The 15,976-nt window shown below is 38.9% G+C and overlaps 1 protein-coding gene across 3 annotated transcripts; it reads right to left on the reverse strand.

Moving 5' to 3' along the window:
• Positions 1 to 10,202: 10,202 nt before the first annotated feature.
• CDC26 (cell division cycle 26) lies at positions 10,203 to 15,942 on the reverse strand. Of its 3 annotated transcripts, none has more exons than XM_027869459.1 (3): positions 15,805 to 15,942; positions 14,226 to 14,309; positions 10,203 to 10,618 (listed from the first exon to the last, which is right to left on the reverse strand). In XM_027869459.1, exons 2-3 carry the CDS (start codon positions 14,304 to 14,306, stop codon positions 10,442 to 10,444), a joined length of 258 nt encoding a protein of 85 aa, XP_027725260.1. In that variant the 5' UTR covers positions 14,307 to 14,309; positions 15,805 to 15,942; the 3' UTR covers positions 10,203 to 10,441. The 3 variants fall into 3 exon arrangements, with proteins under 3 accessions (XP_027725260.1, XP_027725259.1, XP_027725258.1); XM_027869458.1 differs by having other exon boundaries at positions 14,226 to 14,328; positions 15,805 to 15,941; XM_027869457.1 differs by lacking the exon at positions 15,805 to 15,942 and having other exon boundaries at positions 14,226 to 14,393.
• Positions 15,943 to 15,976: the final 34 nt, after the last annotated feature.

Here is a 15,976-nt window from a genome sequence, read left to right on the forward strand (position 1 = left end):
ACAGGAGGTGGTGTGCTGAGCAGGAAGCAGCTATGACACTACCGAATCTGGAACACCTTGGGCTGGGACCTACAGACAGGGCAGTATACAGGTACAGAAGGTACAGAAATGAGCCTGCAGCCTTGTTGTTCTGCCTCTGAAGCAGTATTTCAGATTCCATCCACAGTAAGTTACCAGGGCAGGAAGCTCACACCAAGGGCAAGTCTATTGGCCTGTCAGTCTGAACCTGTAGTCTTCCAAGTGACTCACAGGGGCTGGGGTCAGCAGCTGTCTACTGGAGTTTCAAGTCAGCAATTGGGACTTGCTAGACACAAACTGGGGTAAGGAGCTTAAAAACTCAGACTAGGAGGGCTGCAACCAGCCTTCATTTCATATGATCTGAGCTACCCCCGAGATCCTTGAAGAACATAGTGTTCAATACCCAAAGAAAGCAGTTACAGGACCCTAGAGAATACACAAGGCCCTAACAGTCCCTCCAGAAGTGTGCAGGGTTTGGCCCTAGCACAAAGTCCCAATTCAGGAAGTAAGGCTGGAAGAATGAATAAACAAATGAAGGAAATCCAAAACACAAACAACAGAAATACTATATTTGCAAGTAAAGCTTTAAAGAAAAACTCACGGATGCTAGGGGGTGCAGTGGATAGAGCACTGGCCCTGAAGTCAGGAGGACCTGAGTTCAAATCTGGACTCAGACACATGATACTCACTAGATGTGTGACCCTGAGCAAGTCACTTAACCCCAATTGCCTCACACACACACAAAAAGAAAAACCCACTGGGCCACAAAGTCTACCAGAATTTCTAGCAATGGCTTTAAAACAAAGTGAGATCTTTAGAGGAAAGAATTGGTAAAGGAATGAGAGCGCTAGGAAGGATTTAGGAGGAGAACTTAACAGTTTAGTACAATCTGTACAAAACCATACTCAACTAACAGACTCCATGAAAATTAGATTAAACTAAATGGAAGTTATACAATAAAATATATTAAAAACACCCACCCTTAGAAAACAGGTGATACAGGGGGAAAACTCCAAGAATCATCAGACTACCTGAAAGTCAATACCAACAAGTCTAGATAAAACCACATTTCAAGAAATCTCGAGTGAAAACTGCCCAAAAAGCAAAGCAAAGTAGAAAGAATCACTTCATCAAAGAAACCCTAAAATTAAAACTTCCAGGAGTATTATAGCCAAGATGTAGAGATCTCTTCCAGATAAAATAAGGCAAGCATCCAGAAAGAAAGAGTTAGAGTACTGGGCAACCATAGTAAGGATCACACAAGATTTGGTGCATTCCAAAAGGCAAAAGATAAATGTTTATAACTTACCCAGAAATAAATGAATGGAATCCTACAGAGAGTAAAAAAGCCTGACCTTAATGAAATTGAGGACATCAAAGCACTCCCAATAAAAGGAGCAGACTGCATAGAAACTTTGAAGTACAAACACAAGGGTTAAGAGAAACATGAAAAGGTAAATATGTTTGAGCCATTGGAAGGGACTACACAAGGTCAAAATATTTACCTTCTAATAAGAAAGAACAAACAAGTATCAAAGGTCATAGAAGAATTAAGACAGCCCTGAGACTGTTTTTCTGTTACGTTTTGATGATTTTTGAAAGAAATATCCTAGAGCAGTGATGTTAAGTAGAAACAAAGGCTGTAAAATCATACATTGGAATCCCTGCGGGTCTCATGTCGACTTAATCTTAAAATGTAATATTTATGTTTTATTGTACTGTATTTTGTTAAATATTTTCCATTGACATTTTAATCTTTTTTAGGCTCACTTGGTTGTGTTGTGGGCCACATGCAGCCTGTATGTTTGACACTTCTGTTCTAGGAAACACTTCTAGGGAGGATGAGGGGCAGTAAGGGGGGACAACTTACTCTCTCACATAATGAAGGTGTATAAGAACACAAACCATCCAAAGGAACAGCCCCACCATAATGGGAAGGTACTGAGATGCAAAAGAAAGAAGCAGACCACACCAGTGTGGTTATGAATGTGTAGATTTATTGGGGTTTATTGAACTAATTGGGGAATTTTACTCACAAGACTGGTCCTTGGCAGCAAGAAGACAGTCATAGATCTCCGCCACCACCTTTAGGCCAAGTCAGATATCATATGGCAACAAGACAAAGAAGACATAGTGCCAGGGATGGCCCAGGGTAACTTGCAAGTTTTCCCATGGGACGGTTAGAACTTCTTTTGCTGTTTACTTTAAAGGTAGTTTACATTAACTGTGCAGTGACAGGTCACATCCTCATACTCTAGCTCCCACTGTACAGGGTGGCAAATAGATGTCTATAAACGAAGAAAAGGGGGTGGTGGGAGCAGGTATCACGAGAACTTCACTTTCATCTCAACTAGTCAAAAAAAGGTCAAATATAAAAAAAATTTTTTGGTATAAAAATACATTCAATTCAACAGGGAAATAGGAGGAAAGTGGGAGGGGGAGAGAAGAGGGAATAAGAGGAAGGATGCAAACAGGGAAAGATCAGCAAAACAAACTAAATTGGTAGGGTGTACGGGGACAGGAGAAAGGACAAGAATCTGACTGGTTTTTGGGCTAGGCAGGGGCAGAGGAGCAGAAGCAAATTTCATCAAGCAGAGATCACTAGTGTTATGCACACTCTCTCATCACCCTCTTCTTTTTAAAGATTAGGGTGGGGAGCAAAGAGAGGAAAAAGTATAAGAGAACAAGATGGAGGGAAAAACATAATCAAAATATGAATAATGTAAAGAAAACGAACTTTGAAAGATTTAAGAACTCTGATCAATGGAATCACCAATCATGATTCCAGGTACCAATGATAAAGCATGCTGCCCATCTCCTAACAATCAGTCACAATACATTCATTAAGCACCTACTATGTGCCAGGTACTCTGCTAAGCACTGGGGATACAAAGAAAGGGAAAATACAGTTCCTGTCCTTGAGGAGCTCACAATCCAATGGGTGAGATAACATATAAACAACTATGTACAAAGAAGATATAGACAGGATAAATTGAAATAACCAACAGAGGGAAGGCACTAGAATTAAGAGAGATTGGGAAAGGTTTCCTGTAGAAGGTGAGATTTTAGCTGGAACTTCAAGAAGTCAGGGAATCTAGTAGGAGATAAGGAAGGAGAACATTCCAGGCATGGGAGATAACCAGTAAAAATGGCCAGAGCCAAAAGATGGAGTGTCTTTATAGAGGAACAGCAAGGAAGCCAGTGCCACTGGATCAAAGAGGGGTTGGGGGACAGGGAGTAATAAGGTGTAAGAAAACTGGAAAGATCATGAGGGAAGCTGGTTATGAAGGGCTTTGCATGCCAAGCAGAGAATTTTATATTTGTTCTTGGAGGCAATTGTTAGGCACTGGAGTTTTTGTGCGTGTAGGGAGAGAGGAAGGAGGGTGAGGTGATTGGAACTGCTCTTTAGGAAAATTGTTTTGGCATCTTTGTGGAGGATGGACTAGAAAGTAGGGAGACACTTGTGGAAGGCAGACCAACTAGCATGCAACTGCAGTAGTCCAAGTGTGAGTGATGAGGACCTATACCAGGTGGCAGTATCAAAGGAGAGAAGGGGCATATTCAAAAGAAGTTACAATGGTGAAATGCATAGGCCTTGATAGCAGATTGGATATAAGAGGGGTAGGGTGAGTAACTGGGAAGATGGTGGTACCTTTGACAGAAATAAGGAAGTTTGGAAGAGGGGAGGATTTTAGGGGAAAAATAATGAATTGTTTTGCGCATGTCGAGCTTAAGATATCTAATAGACAATTGGAGATGTGAGATTGAAGGTCAGTAGAGATTAGGGATGTATAAGTGAATTTGAAAATCATCAGGATAGGGGGCAGCTTGGTGGCTCAGTGGATAGAGCACCAGCCCTGGAGTCAGGAGGACCTGAGTTCAAATGTGACCTCAGACACAAAACACTCTCGGCAAGTCACTTAACCCCAATTGCCTTACCAAAAAAAAAAAAAATCATCAGCATAGAGATGATAATTGAATCCATGAGAGCTGATAAGGTCACCAAGTGAAATAGAAGGTAGAGGGTAAAGAGAGAAGGACCCTAGATAGAACCCACAGTTAGGGGATGTGAGCTAGATAAATGTCCAGCAAAGGAGACTGAAAGGTAGGAAGAGAATGAGGAAAGAGCAGTGTCCTGAAAACCTAGAGAGAAAAGAATATCAAAAGAAGAAAAGGTGATGGACAGCATCAAAAGCAATAGGTCAGGAATAATGAGGATGGAGAAAAGACCATTGGATTGAGTAATTTGGAGATCAGCAGGAAGAGATTGGGGTAAGAAATCACTATTTGACAAAAACTCCTGGGAAAACCAGAAAGCCACCTGGCAGAAATAAGGTATGACCAACATTCACATGCATACCAAGAAAAGCTCAAATGGGTATACGATTGGGATGATATCATAAACAAGTGAGAGAAAATATTATGTGTCAGACCTATGAATAGAAGAGTTCATGACCAAATAAGAGCTAGAGAATATCACAGGAGGTAAAATGGATAATTTTGATTACATGAAATTAAAAGATTTTGCACAAACAAAACCAATGCAGTCAAAATCAAAAGGAAAGGAATTACAGAAAGTTTCTCTGTCACTTCTCAAATATATAGAGAACTGAGCCAAATTTATGCAAATAAGAATCATTCCTCATCAATTCATAAATGGTCAAATGATAGGAATAGGCAGTTTTCAAAAGAAGAAATAAAAACTATCAATAGTCATATGAAAAAAAATACCCTAAATCACCAATAATTAGAGAAATTGAAATTAGAACAACTCTGAGGTTATCACCTCATAGCCATCGGATAGGCTAAGATGACAGAAAAGGGAAATGACAAGTACTGGAGAAAATGCAGGAAAATAGGAACACAAACATACTGTTGAAGCTGCGAACTGGTCCAACCACTCTGGAGAACCATTTGAAACGATGTCTCACGGGTTATAAAATTATGCATACCCTTTAACCTGGTAATATTGCTACTAGGTTTATACTCCAAGGAGATCAAAGAAAAAGGAAAAGGACCATATGTACAAAAATATTTATAGCAGTTCTTTTTGTGGTGGCAAAGAACTGAAAACTGAGGGAGTTCCATCATTTGAGGAATGGCTGAACAAGTTATGGTACATAATTGTGGTGGAATGTTATAGTGCTGTAAGAAATAATAAAGGGAATGTTTTCAGAAAAACTTGGAAAGACTTCTAATGAACTAATGCAAAATGGAGTAGAACCAAGAGAACATTGTACACAGTAACAGCAATATTGTAACAAGAATCAACCGTGAAAGACTTAACTACTCTGATTAATAAATACAATGATCCATGACAGTTCTAAAGGACTTGTGATGAAAAATGCTATCCACTTCCAGATAGATAACTTATGGACTCTGCAAATTGAAGCATATTTTTTCTCTTTATTTTTCTTGTTTCTGTCCCCCTCCCCCAACATGGCTAATGTGGAAATATGTTTTGTTTGATTTCACATATATAATGAGTATATTTCTTGCCTTGCAGAGGAGGGAGGGAGGGAATGGTAGGAAGGAGAGAATTTGGAACTGAAAATAAAAATGTAAAACGGTTTTGGTTTTTTTTTTAAGAGAGATGATTGGTAACTTTGGAAAAAGTTTTGGTTGAATGAGAAGCCAGACTGTAGACAGTTAAGAAGAGAATGAGAAGAGAGGAAGTAGATGCTGCTGTTGTGACTGGCCTTCTTAAGGCCATCAAAAGTAGGAGAGATATAGGACAATAGTTAGCAGGGATAGATGGATCAAGGAAGGGCTTTTTTGTTTGTTTGTTTGTTTGTTTTTAGAGTGGGGAAAACATGGAGATGTTTGTAGGTGGTAGGAAGGTAGCCAATAGGGAGAGATTGAAGGTAAGTGGGAGAATTGAGATGATAGAGGGGTATTCTGCAGGACCAAACAACATGGAATGGGATCATTTATTCATGTAGAGAGGTTTGCCTTGGTAAAGAGAAGGGCTACCTCATCATGTGAAATAGGCATGAGGAATGAGACAGTGGCAGAAGGCATCTGGATGATGTGAGATAAGGAAGAGAAGAGAAGGAGTTTTCAGTAAATAGCCTCAATTTTTCCTGTAAAACACAAGGCAAGGTTCTCAGCTGAGAGAATAGGGGGATGAGGAACCATGGGAGATTTGGAGAGGGATGAAAAAGTTTGGAAGAGCCATTGAGGAAAGTGGGATAGTGAATTAATTAGAGAGGTGTAAAAGTTTGCCTAGCAGCAGTGAGGGCCCAGTTCAAGTTATGTAACATAAATAGCAGGGCCCCAGTCAGGAAGGTGGAATGATTTTCTTCACCTTTTTTCAGCAGCAAGTGTGTAATAGCAAAGGCAGTGGATGATGGGTGTTATCCAAGGCTGAGGTTTAGCAGGGTATAATCAGGGATATGATAAGGGGAGAGAGACTCAAAAGAAGAAGACAATATAGAGTTGAACTGGTTCACTCTGGGTAAAGATGAGGAAAGAAGAGTGTGACTGACTTTCACAAATCACCTCTACTGATCTGATACCTAAATACTGCTAACGAATGATGGACTGTGCTGGTCTAGGTTTTAGGTGGAATTGTTAATTGCCCTGGCATTGCTGTGTTTTAAAATAGATCTCTCAGTATGTATAATTAATTCTGCAGTGAAAATCACTTTGGGCAGCTTTTTAATTAGTGGCAGAGTGGGAGATTGGTGATAATTAAATTAGGGTTCATCAACTTCATTATCAGAGGAAAGCTGACAGAAAGATGAAGTTCTCTAGTTTTCATGCGGGATAGGCAATGGGGCAGTAAGATTTTGGCCTTTAATAACCTACAGAGAACTTGACTCTGTGATCTAGGGCAGATTAAATACTGTTTGGGAGTAATTACTCATTCTGGAATTGGGAAATGATTGTTTTTGTGCACTGATTAATTTATATGAGGATCAGAGTGTAAGGTGAAGAGTTGAAATATTTAATTGTAATTTCAGTAAGCACTTTGAGGAAGAGACCTAACAGTCAAGAAAGTAGTTGTTTCTAATTAGTCTGGCATAGACAGGATGGCAATTTGATTGTTGTTGAGTCATTTCAGATCATGTATCTATTTTGACTCTATCTTGGTAAACTGTATGCGATATTGTTCTATGCCCCATTTCTGCCAAACTGCTTTCCAGCTTTCCCAAGAATTTTTACCAAATAGTGAATTTTTTTTTTTTTTGAGGCAATTGGGGTTAAATGTTGTCCAGGATTACATAACAAGTAAGTGTTTGGGGCTGTATTTGAACTCAGGTCCTTCCAACTCCAAGGCTGGGGCTCTATCTACTGTGCCACCTTGCTGCCCCTAAATAATGATTTCTTATCCTAAAAACTTAAGTTTTTATACTTGTCAAACACAAGGTTATCATAGTCATTTGCTGCTCTAAATTGTATGTCTACTCTGTTCCACTGATCTACCTTTCTGTTTCTTAGCCAGTACCAGATAGTTTTGATAATTACTGCCTTGTAATATAGTTTGAGATCTGGTACTGCTAAAACTTCTTCCGTTCTTTTTTTAAATAATTCCTCTGATATTCTTGACCTTTAAGTCTTCCAAAAGAATTGTTATTATTTTTTCTAACTCAGTAAAACAATTTTTTTGGTAATTTAACTGATATGGCATTGAACACATAGATTAATTTAGGTAAAAGTGTAAGTTTTTCAAAGCCAAACAAAGAATCTTATTTTTGATCCTGTAGGTAATAGGGTGCCACTGAAGTTTAGGCAGTCAAATATTTTTAGAATTGATGATGTATGACTCTCTTAATAGGGGCAGCTAGGTGGCACAGTGGATGGAACATTTCCAATCAGGAAGACTCATCTTCATGAGTTCAAATCCTGCCTCAGAAATTTACTAGCTATGTGACCTTGGGCAAGTCACTTAATTCTGTTTGCCTAGGTTCCTCATTTGTAAAATAAGCTGGAGAAGGAAATTGCAAAGCACTCCAATATCTTTGCCAAGAAAACCCAAAATGGGATCACAAAGAATCAGATACTACTAAATGAGTAATTATTCCCAAACAGTATTTAATTTGCCCTAGATCACAGAATCAAGTTCTCTGTAGGTTATTAAAGGCCAAAATCTTACTGCCCCATTGCCTATCCCCCATGAAAACTAGAGAACTTCATCTGTCTGTCACCTTTCCTCTGATAAGTTTTAAATTTTTCTCCCCCTCCCTCCCCATCTCCTTCCCCTAGACAGCGTGCAATCTGATATAGGCTATATACATTCCTATTAAACCTATTTTCACATTAGTGGTGTTGTAAGTAAGAATTAGAACCAATAGGAGGAACCACCAGAAAGAGGAAACAAAACACAACAGAAGAAAAAAAATAGCAAATAGTATGCTTCAATCTGCATTCAAACTACATAGTTCTTTCTTTGGATGTGGATAGCATTTTCCATCATAAGGCCTTTGGAGCTGTCTTAGATCCTTGTATTACTGAGAAGGGTTAAGTTTATCAATATTAGTCATCACACAACGTGGCTGTTATTGTATATGTTCTCTTGGTTCTGCTCACTTCACTCAGCATCAGACCATACAAGTCTTTCCAGGTTTTTCTGAAGTCAGCCTATTCATCATTTCTTATAGCACAATAGCATTCCATTACATTCATATACCACAAGTTGTTCAGCCATTCCCCAATTGATGGGCATCCTCTCAATTTCCAATTCTTTGCCACCACAAAAAGAGCTGCTATAAATATTTTTGTACATGTGGGTCCTTTTCCCATTTCTATGATCTCTCTGGAACATAGGCCTAGAAGTGCTACTGCTGAGTCAAAGGGTATGCACATTTTTATAGCCCTTTGGGTATAGTTCCAAATTGCTCTCCAAAATGGTTGGATCGTTTCACAACTCCACCAACAATGCATGAGTGTTCCAATTTTTCCACATCTTCTCCAACATTTATCATTTTCCTGTTTTGTCATGTTGGCCAATCTGTTAGGTGTGATGTGGTATCTCAGAGTTGTTTTGATTTGCATTTCTCTAATCAATAGTGATTTAGAGCATTTTTTCATATGACTATAGATGGCTTTAAGACTGCATATTTCTTTTTTTGGTAGTTTATTTTTTTAAATTTTTTATTAATTTATTTTGATTTATCAATAATCACTTCCATATGCTTTTGAGCTTAAAATTTTTCTCCCTCTTCCTCCCCACCACCCTCCCCAAGACACACAAACTGATATAGGTTATACATTTACATTCCTATTAAACATATTTTCACATTAGTGATGTTGTAAGTAAAAATTAAAGCTGAAAGGAGGAACCATCAGAAAGAGGAAACAAAACTCAACAGAAGAGAAAAAAAAATAGCAATTCAACTTCCATAGTTCTTTCTTTGAATGTGGATAGCATTTTCCATCACGAGGCCTTTGGAGATGTCTTAGATCCTTATATTGCTGGGAAGGGTTAAGTTTATCAATATTAAGACTGCATATTTCTTACAAGGGTTGGTTTTGTTTTGTTTTATTTTTTCCAGTTAAAGGTTGGAGGAGGAAAGCAAGAGGAAAAAGGGGTTAGGGATATAGTTCCCAAACAAACAAAAAAAATGAGAACAGAAAGAATCAAGATAGGAGATGATCAAGATGACTTTGAAACTTTACTTATCATATATTTTTAAAAAAACTCTAATAGAAATTTGCATTTTTATATATACATTCCTTTCCAAATCTATAGCATATATGGAAACAATTATTTTATTTGATATGTTAGGTTTGTAATTGTTAAAAAAGAAAAACTAAAGGTATAAACCAGTTTCAAAGTGGGGGAATGTAAGAATCCTGGTCCAAACTTACCCTCCCAAGGGGGTAGGGAAAGTTAGTTTTGGGGAAATCCTGAGCAGAAGGGAAATCTGCTGGACTTGTCCATAACTTCTGGAGAAAGTAGAAAAGGGCAAAGAAAACTTCTTGGGCAGGAAAAGGATGACACCAACCTATTCATCCAACTTTATATCCAAAACAACATGAAAAGTAACCTAGCCAGCAAGGGTAGCCAGATACTACTACAACTTGATCAAGTGCGTTACCAAGTGACAGAGCAGACTTCAGCTATTATAACTCCTAATGAAGAAAGTTATTTATCCTCCGAAGCAACATTCACTTGGATTTTGGGGGCTAAAACATAAGTTCCACTCATTGGTTACTGGCTCAATTAAAGATTCTTCACATTTTCTAAAGTTGTTTTTATTTTTAAAAACAAAATACAAGTTCTCTGGAGAGGAAGATGAAAATGTTTGAGACACCTAGAGTTCAAATTTCTTCTGAATAAAGAAGCCCAGTTTCATGAGGATTTCATGAAGGCAAAATATTCGTGTAGTCTTCAAGCACTAAACAGTATTTTAACTTTTGCCTTCACCTCATTGCAGGCACACAAAGACAGGTACACAGGATAATTTACCAATGAACTCTAAAACTCAAAGCTTCCAAACTGAGATGAACGATTATTGGGCTTGGGCTGAGGTTTATAACCAATTCGGTCATTGATCATTTGTTCTCGGGTCTTGTGGTCACTGCTCAGGCCAATAGCTCCTTCCCCATCACTGGCTCCCACCACATCTACCTCTTCCCTTTGTTTTTTACGGGTCTGAAAATGGAGAAAGTTTAGAAATAATGCACGCACATATTAGTGTACTGTTCAGAATATTTATGATAAAGAAAAGGGATGCTAAAACAATGACCATTGCAACTGACTATACCTGCAGTAAGATTCACATAGAAACAATATTAATTTCTTATTGTATTAACAAAAGCCTTAATTCTTTCAATGTTTTGACACTGTCTTTAAAAAAAGTCTTTAAATGTCTTTAAAAACTTTGCCACCCACTTACAAAATGACTACATTGAAGTCACAAACTTCGCTTCACTTACTACCTTTTCAAAATGAGCAGACTAGTGAATGAGTCTAACTTGATTGTGAAAATTAATGAAACTGTGAATGATAATGGCTTCCTAAAAAGTGGTGATAAAAAAATGCTACATCTAAAACTTTTCATTAGTTACTTACATCACTATAATAGTAATAGAAATTGCCAGTGTTTATATAGTACTTTAAGGTGTGTAAAGCATTTCACAAATAAGATTTCATTTTATCCTCACAACCCTGGTAGATAAGTACAATTATTATCCCCATTTTACAGATGAGAAAACTGAGACAGACAAAGACTAAATGACTGGTACAGGGTCACATAGAAAGTCTCTGAAATCATATTTGAACTCAGGTCTTCCTGATTCTAGATTCAGTTCTCTATCCACTTTGGTACCTATCTGCCTCTGTATTTCATTATTCTGCTATTGTTTTCTCTGATCATTTAAAAATAGTAAATCCAAAATGTTATATTTGACCAAATACTTTCTATGAGACATAAGTTAAAAAAAACCCCAACTCCCTCCTGGTTTACTAGATATCCAATTTATCCCACCAATAAATAGCACAATTAAATTTCTGTCCAAATAGGTTTTGGGGGCAGCTAGGTGGCACAGTGGACAGAGTACTGGGCCTGAAGTCAGAAAGACTCAACTTCATGAGTTCAAATCTGGCCCCAGACACTTACTATCTGTGTGACCCTAGGCAAGTCACTTAACCCTGTTTGCCTCAGTTCCTCATCTGTAAAAATGAACTAGAGAAGGAAAAAGCAAACTACTTCAGTATCTTTCCCAAGAAAAAGAAAATCCCAAGTGGGGTCACCAAGAGTCAACAACAAAACATTTTTTAGGGGGAGAGGGCTGGGGAGAAAGAACTAAAGGCAAGTTTCTGAAACCACTGAATAATACAGACCAGAGATTGTCTTAATTGGTATTGGTTTCTTGACATGTGATCTACAAATGTTAGAATGTAAATGTATTCTTTTGCAGGAGAAACTCAGACTGTCTCACATACACACACAAAATTACTATGTACACTGTTTCAAGCCATGAAAGAAAATGGATATTTTAAATTATTATAGTCTACCTTTAAGTACATAGCCCAGAATATTGAAATATAACTAGTATTAGAAGTGTTGGAGCAGCTATGTGGCACAGTGGATAAAGCACTGGCCCTGGAGTCAGGAGGACCTCAGTTCAAATGCGGCCTCAGATACATAACACTCACTAGGATGTGACACTGGCCAAGTCATTTAACTCCAATTGACCCACAAAAAAAAAAAGTGTATTAGATGCCTTTCAGAAATTTTTAAAAAATATACTCAGTATTTTTGTCTTTACATGAGAAGTTATAGCCTTCTCCTAATGCACTGATTTTCAGATTCAGCACAAAGGATTATTTATTATTATTTTAAAAATGAACCAAGGGTATACATCAGAGGACTTGAAAATATGAGAATCCTAAACCATAAGTCTATTTTTCTGTGTTGTGCCACTTTGGGAAAGACCTTTTAATAAAAAACAAATGTGAAAGATGTATATAAAAAAAAGAAAGAAAAGAAAATTGCTAAATGAAATAGTTATTCACTGTTACCACATGAATCTTTCTGGGCAGTATTTCTCCATCACCACCACCCCTTTACATACTTCCCCAATTTGAACTTTTGCTGTACAAATACCTCATTTAGTGACTGAAGTCTGACTATGGACACAACACCAGCCCTAGGGAATGGTCATCTGAAAAGCCTGGTACTGTACTCCTGATGTGTTCTAAATCTAGAAATGTGAAAGTGCACCCGGCTTGACTTCAGTATTAAACCCTATGTTCTAAGCTAGCTGAATTTTCTAGTAATGTCTACCTGTCCTGCTGGCTGGGTCAAATCTTTGTGTTGACTCTATTGGTGACATTAGTGACTCAACACTGGTTAGCTGATTTGGCAGAGTCAAAGTTCAATAAGCTGGCATTTTATAAGACTCATTACAATCAAAGCTTCCAACTGCCCCTGAGGCTTATCCTCAATAAGTAACTTGGAGGTTGACTGGAGATGGATAGGTGGGAGGGTTGGATTCAACTAGTGATTTCATTGGTATATGAAGCTCCCAATGAAGAAACCAACAGAGGGTAAAGAAGCTCAGAATCCTGGTCCCTTGCCAGGAACCTGGCTTCCAGGTCTGTTCAGGCACCAAACCTTCAGAATCTCTGTTCTCCTTGCCCTAAATCCCTCATTCTCCTCTGGGTAAAGTGCCTTTGGACTCAGGAGCCCTGCAAGTTCAGAAGCTCTCCTCAAAGCTCTCTGCCCAAATTCTGTGATCCACTCCTGGTTCTTCAATTTGACATTTGTGGCTCTCTTTGAACTCCCAAACTGTGGTCTCTGGTCCTCCTACGGCTCCCCATGTAAGTTCTGTGGCATTCCTCTGAAACCATGGAATCTGTAACCTTTCTTTATACCCACCACCCACAGCCAGCAGCAGGCAGATCAGGATGCATGCTCAACAAGGCTCATGCTGAAAGCCCTTAATGTAATTGAGGTATCGAGGATGATGACACACCAGAGGCCCAGGTTACACTCCTTGTGAGCTTTCTTAAAAGTTAAAAATTATGATATTGAAAGCAAGCTTATCTTTAGGAAGAAAGCTGGCTTATAAAACATTTTAATAATAGATATAATTCATATAATTTTAATATGATTAAATATAATTTTAATTATAGATATAATTCAATTCAAACTTTTTTTGTTGCTCAGTCTCATTGTTCAGTTTTGTTTTCCTTTTCAGTTGTGTCCAACTCTTTGTGATCCCATTTGGGGTTTTCTTGGCAAAGGTACTGGAGTAGTTTGCCATTTTCTTTTCTAGCTCATTTTACAGATGAGGAAACTGAGGCAAACAGGGTTAAGTGACTTGTCCAGGGTCACATAGTAAGTGTCTGAAGCTGCATTTGAACTCAGGTCTTCCTGACTCTAGACCCTGTACTCTATCCACTGTACCACCTAGCAGCCCATTAAATTTTTAAAATATATTATAAAAACCATTCATAGTCACTACTGCATGAAGTAGTTACAGGTTCACAACGTGTGGTTTGCCCAGCTTGCTACATAATATAAAAAGATTGAGTTTGATTACTGATTCAAATTTAAACATAGATAGTTCCACATGAAAGTGTTTATTTTGATATGAAGTGGTCTTCAAATCAAGGTGCTTCTAAGCAATGATGCAGACATCTACACCAGAAACTCACTTCAGCACTCTTTCCCCAAGTGAAATAGTCTCCTAGACAGAATACTTTAGACTAAGCCAGCACACCCTAAAATAGCAGACATGCACCCCCTTACCTCCAGATCCTTCCGGATACTCTCAAACTCCTCAATGTCATCGAGCTTCAACTCCAGGCGAGTGGGTTTTCTTCGGAGCATCCTGGTAACAATCCACTGAACTGTCAAAATTTAGGGAGAAGGAAGAGGCTCTACAACAAAAATACTCTGGTGGTGATCAATGTCACTGCAAACAAATATATGAAAGCAAAACAATGACACCATAAGTATACGCACAACCTCCCCAGCATTCAGGAAGCATCCTATCATAGGTCTCATTGACTGTGACTTGAAAGGTCTCTCCCTCCATGAACAGCCATTCAAAAACAGCTGCTTGGGAAACATACTGAAATCAAGAGATGCAAAGTCCACTTTAATTCAGTACTTCAGTTACATACGAGAAATGTACAAGATTACATAGACAGCTTAAAATAACTTTCCTTAATTCAAAATGAATCACCACTTACAGAATGGCTATCAACAATCAGTTTTAATATCCTTTATATGTGTTTTTATGGATTTGTGATCACTGGCAAAAGCATAGTTAAGATTTCACTTCAAAACGGATCACATAGGTTGCTGACTTCCTAATTCTAATGAAAACTCTCTTTGATTCATAACTATACAACAACTTGATGCAAATTGTTTTTCAAGTAACAAAACCCAAAAATAAACAATTGTGCAGATTTGTACTAAAATGTCTGTAGAGGATTACACTATCACAAATCAATAATCCTTGGGCCTTTTTTTTTAGCTTCATGATCTGAATTTTAATATACTTTTTTTGGCTTTTCATATATACTGATTTTTTATGTTGTCCTTTCTGAACATCCTTCTCCCCTCCCTTGTAACAGATTCCTATTAGCAATGTTAACCTCCCAAACTATCAGGATTAATTTAACAGCCTTTGGGGACATTATCTACCGCCTTCTCTTTTGTACTAAAGAACAGTTTTTAACCCAGGATGGACTGAAGTTCCTCAATAAGTATGCATGCCAGCATATGATTTCCTACTGTTTTAGGATTCTGGGCATACGGACCACACTCTCCTTAACCACTTCAATCCTGGGATCAAAATTAACGACAAAAGGGTGGCTCAGCGCATCAACTGAATATAAATATAGTAGTCTCAAACGGGGTAGGCAATTTTTGAGTGCTTCCTATTCCCTATAATCTATACCTATTTATTTTCTCCACCTCCTTAACGTGGAGTGGGGGAAGGGGGAGGGGATAGAGAATGTGGGGCGGGGGGAGGATGGGGACTGTAGGGGAAAAGGGGGATGCCACCCAGCCTCGAATCTGGGTCCACTCCCTGGCCCTTAGTTTCCTCATCTGTAAAAGGAAAGAGTTGACTCATTCCTCCTCTAAGGTCAGTGGAATCAGATGGGGGAAGGGAGAGGGAGATTGTGGTTGAGGCTGGGGCCTGCGTGTCCATGGCAACGGAGAAGCAGGCCAGCCGACCGAAGCAGCCGGGAGCCGAAGTCCGCCCGCCTGCCCCTCCTTCCTCCCGGCTCACGTCTCCTCCTTCCCTTTCCGCCCGCCTCGCCCCAGGCATTAAGTCTTCGGCTTGTAGCAACCCTCACGTCCCAACACTCACCTCCCCCCCGACGCGGCGCGGCTCAACTCAGCTCAGATTGGTTCAGCCAGGTCCCGGGGGTGAAACCGACTTCTCGGATCCCTAACGCCACCAACCCGCTCCACTCTGCCTTTCCCGCCGCCTACTAACCTACAGTAGGCTCGACCGCAAGGACTACACCTCCCGGCATGCCTCA

This window comes from Vombatus ursinus, unplaced genomic scaffold (genome assembly GCF_900497805.2).
Source record: "Vombatus ursinus unplaced genomic scaffold, bare-nosed wombat genome assembly UNPS02014793.1, whole genome shotgun sequence".
Taxonomy (NCBI): Eukaryota; Metazoa; Chordata; class Mammalia; order Diprotodontia; family Vombatidae; genus Vombatus; species Vombatus ursinus.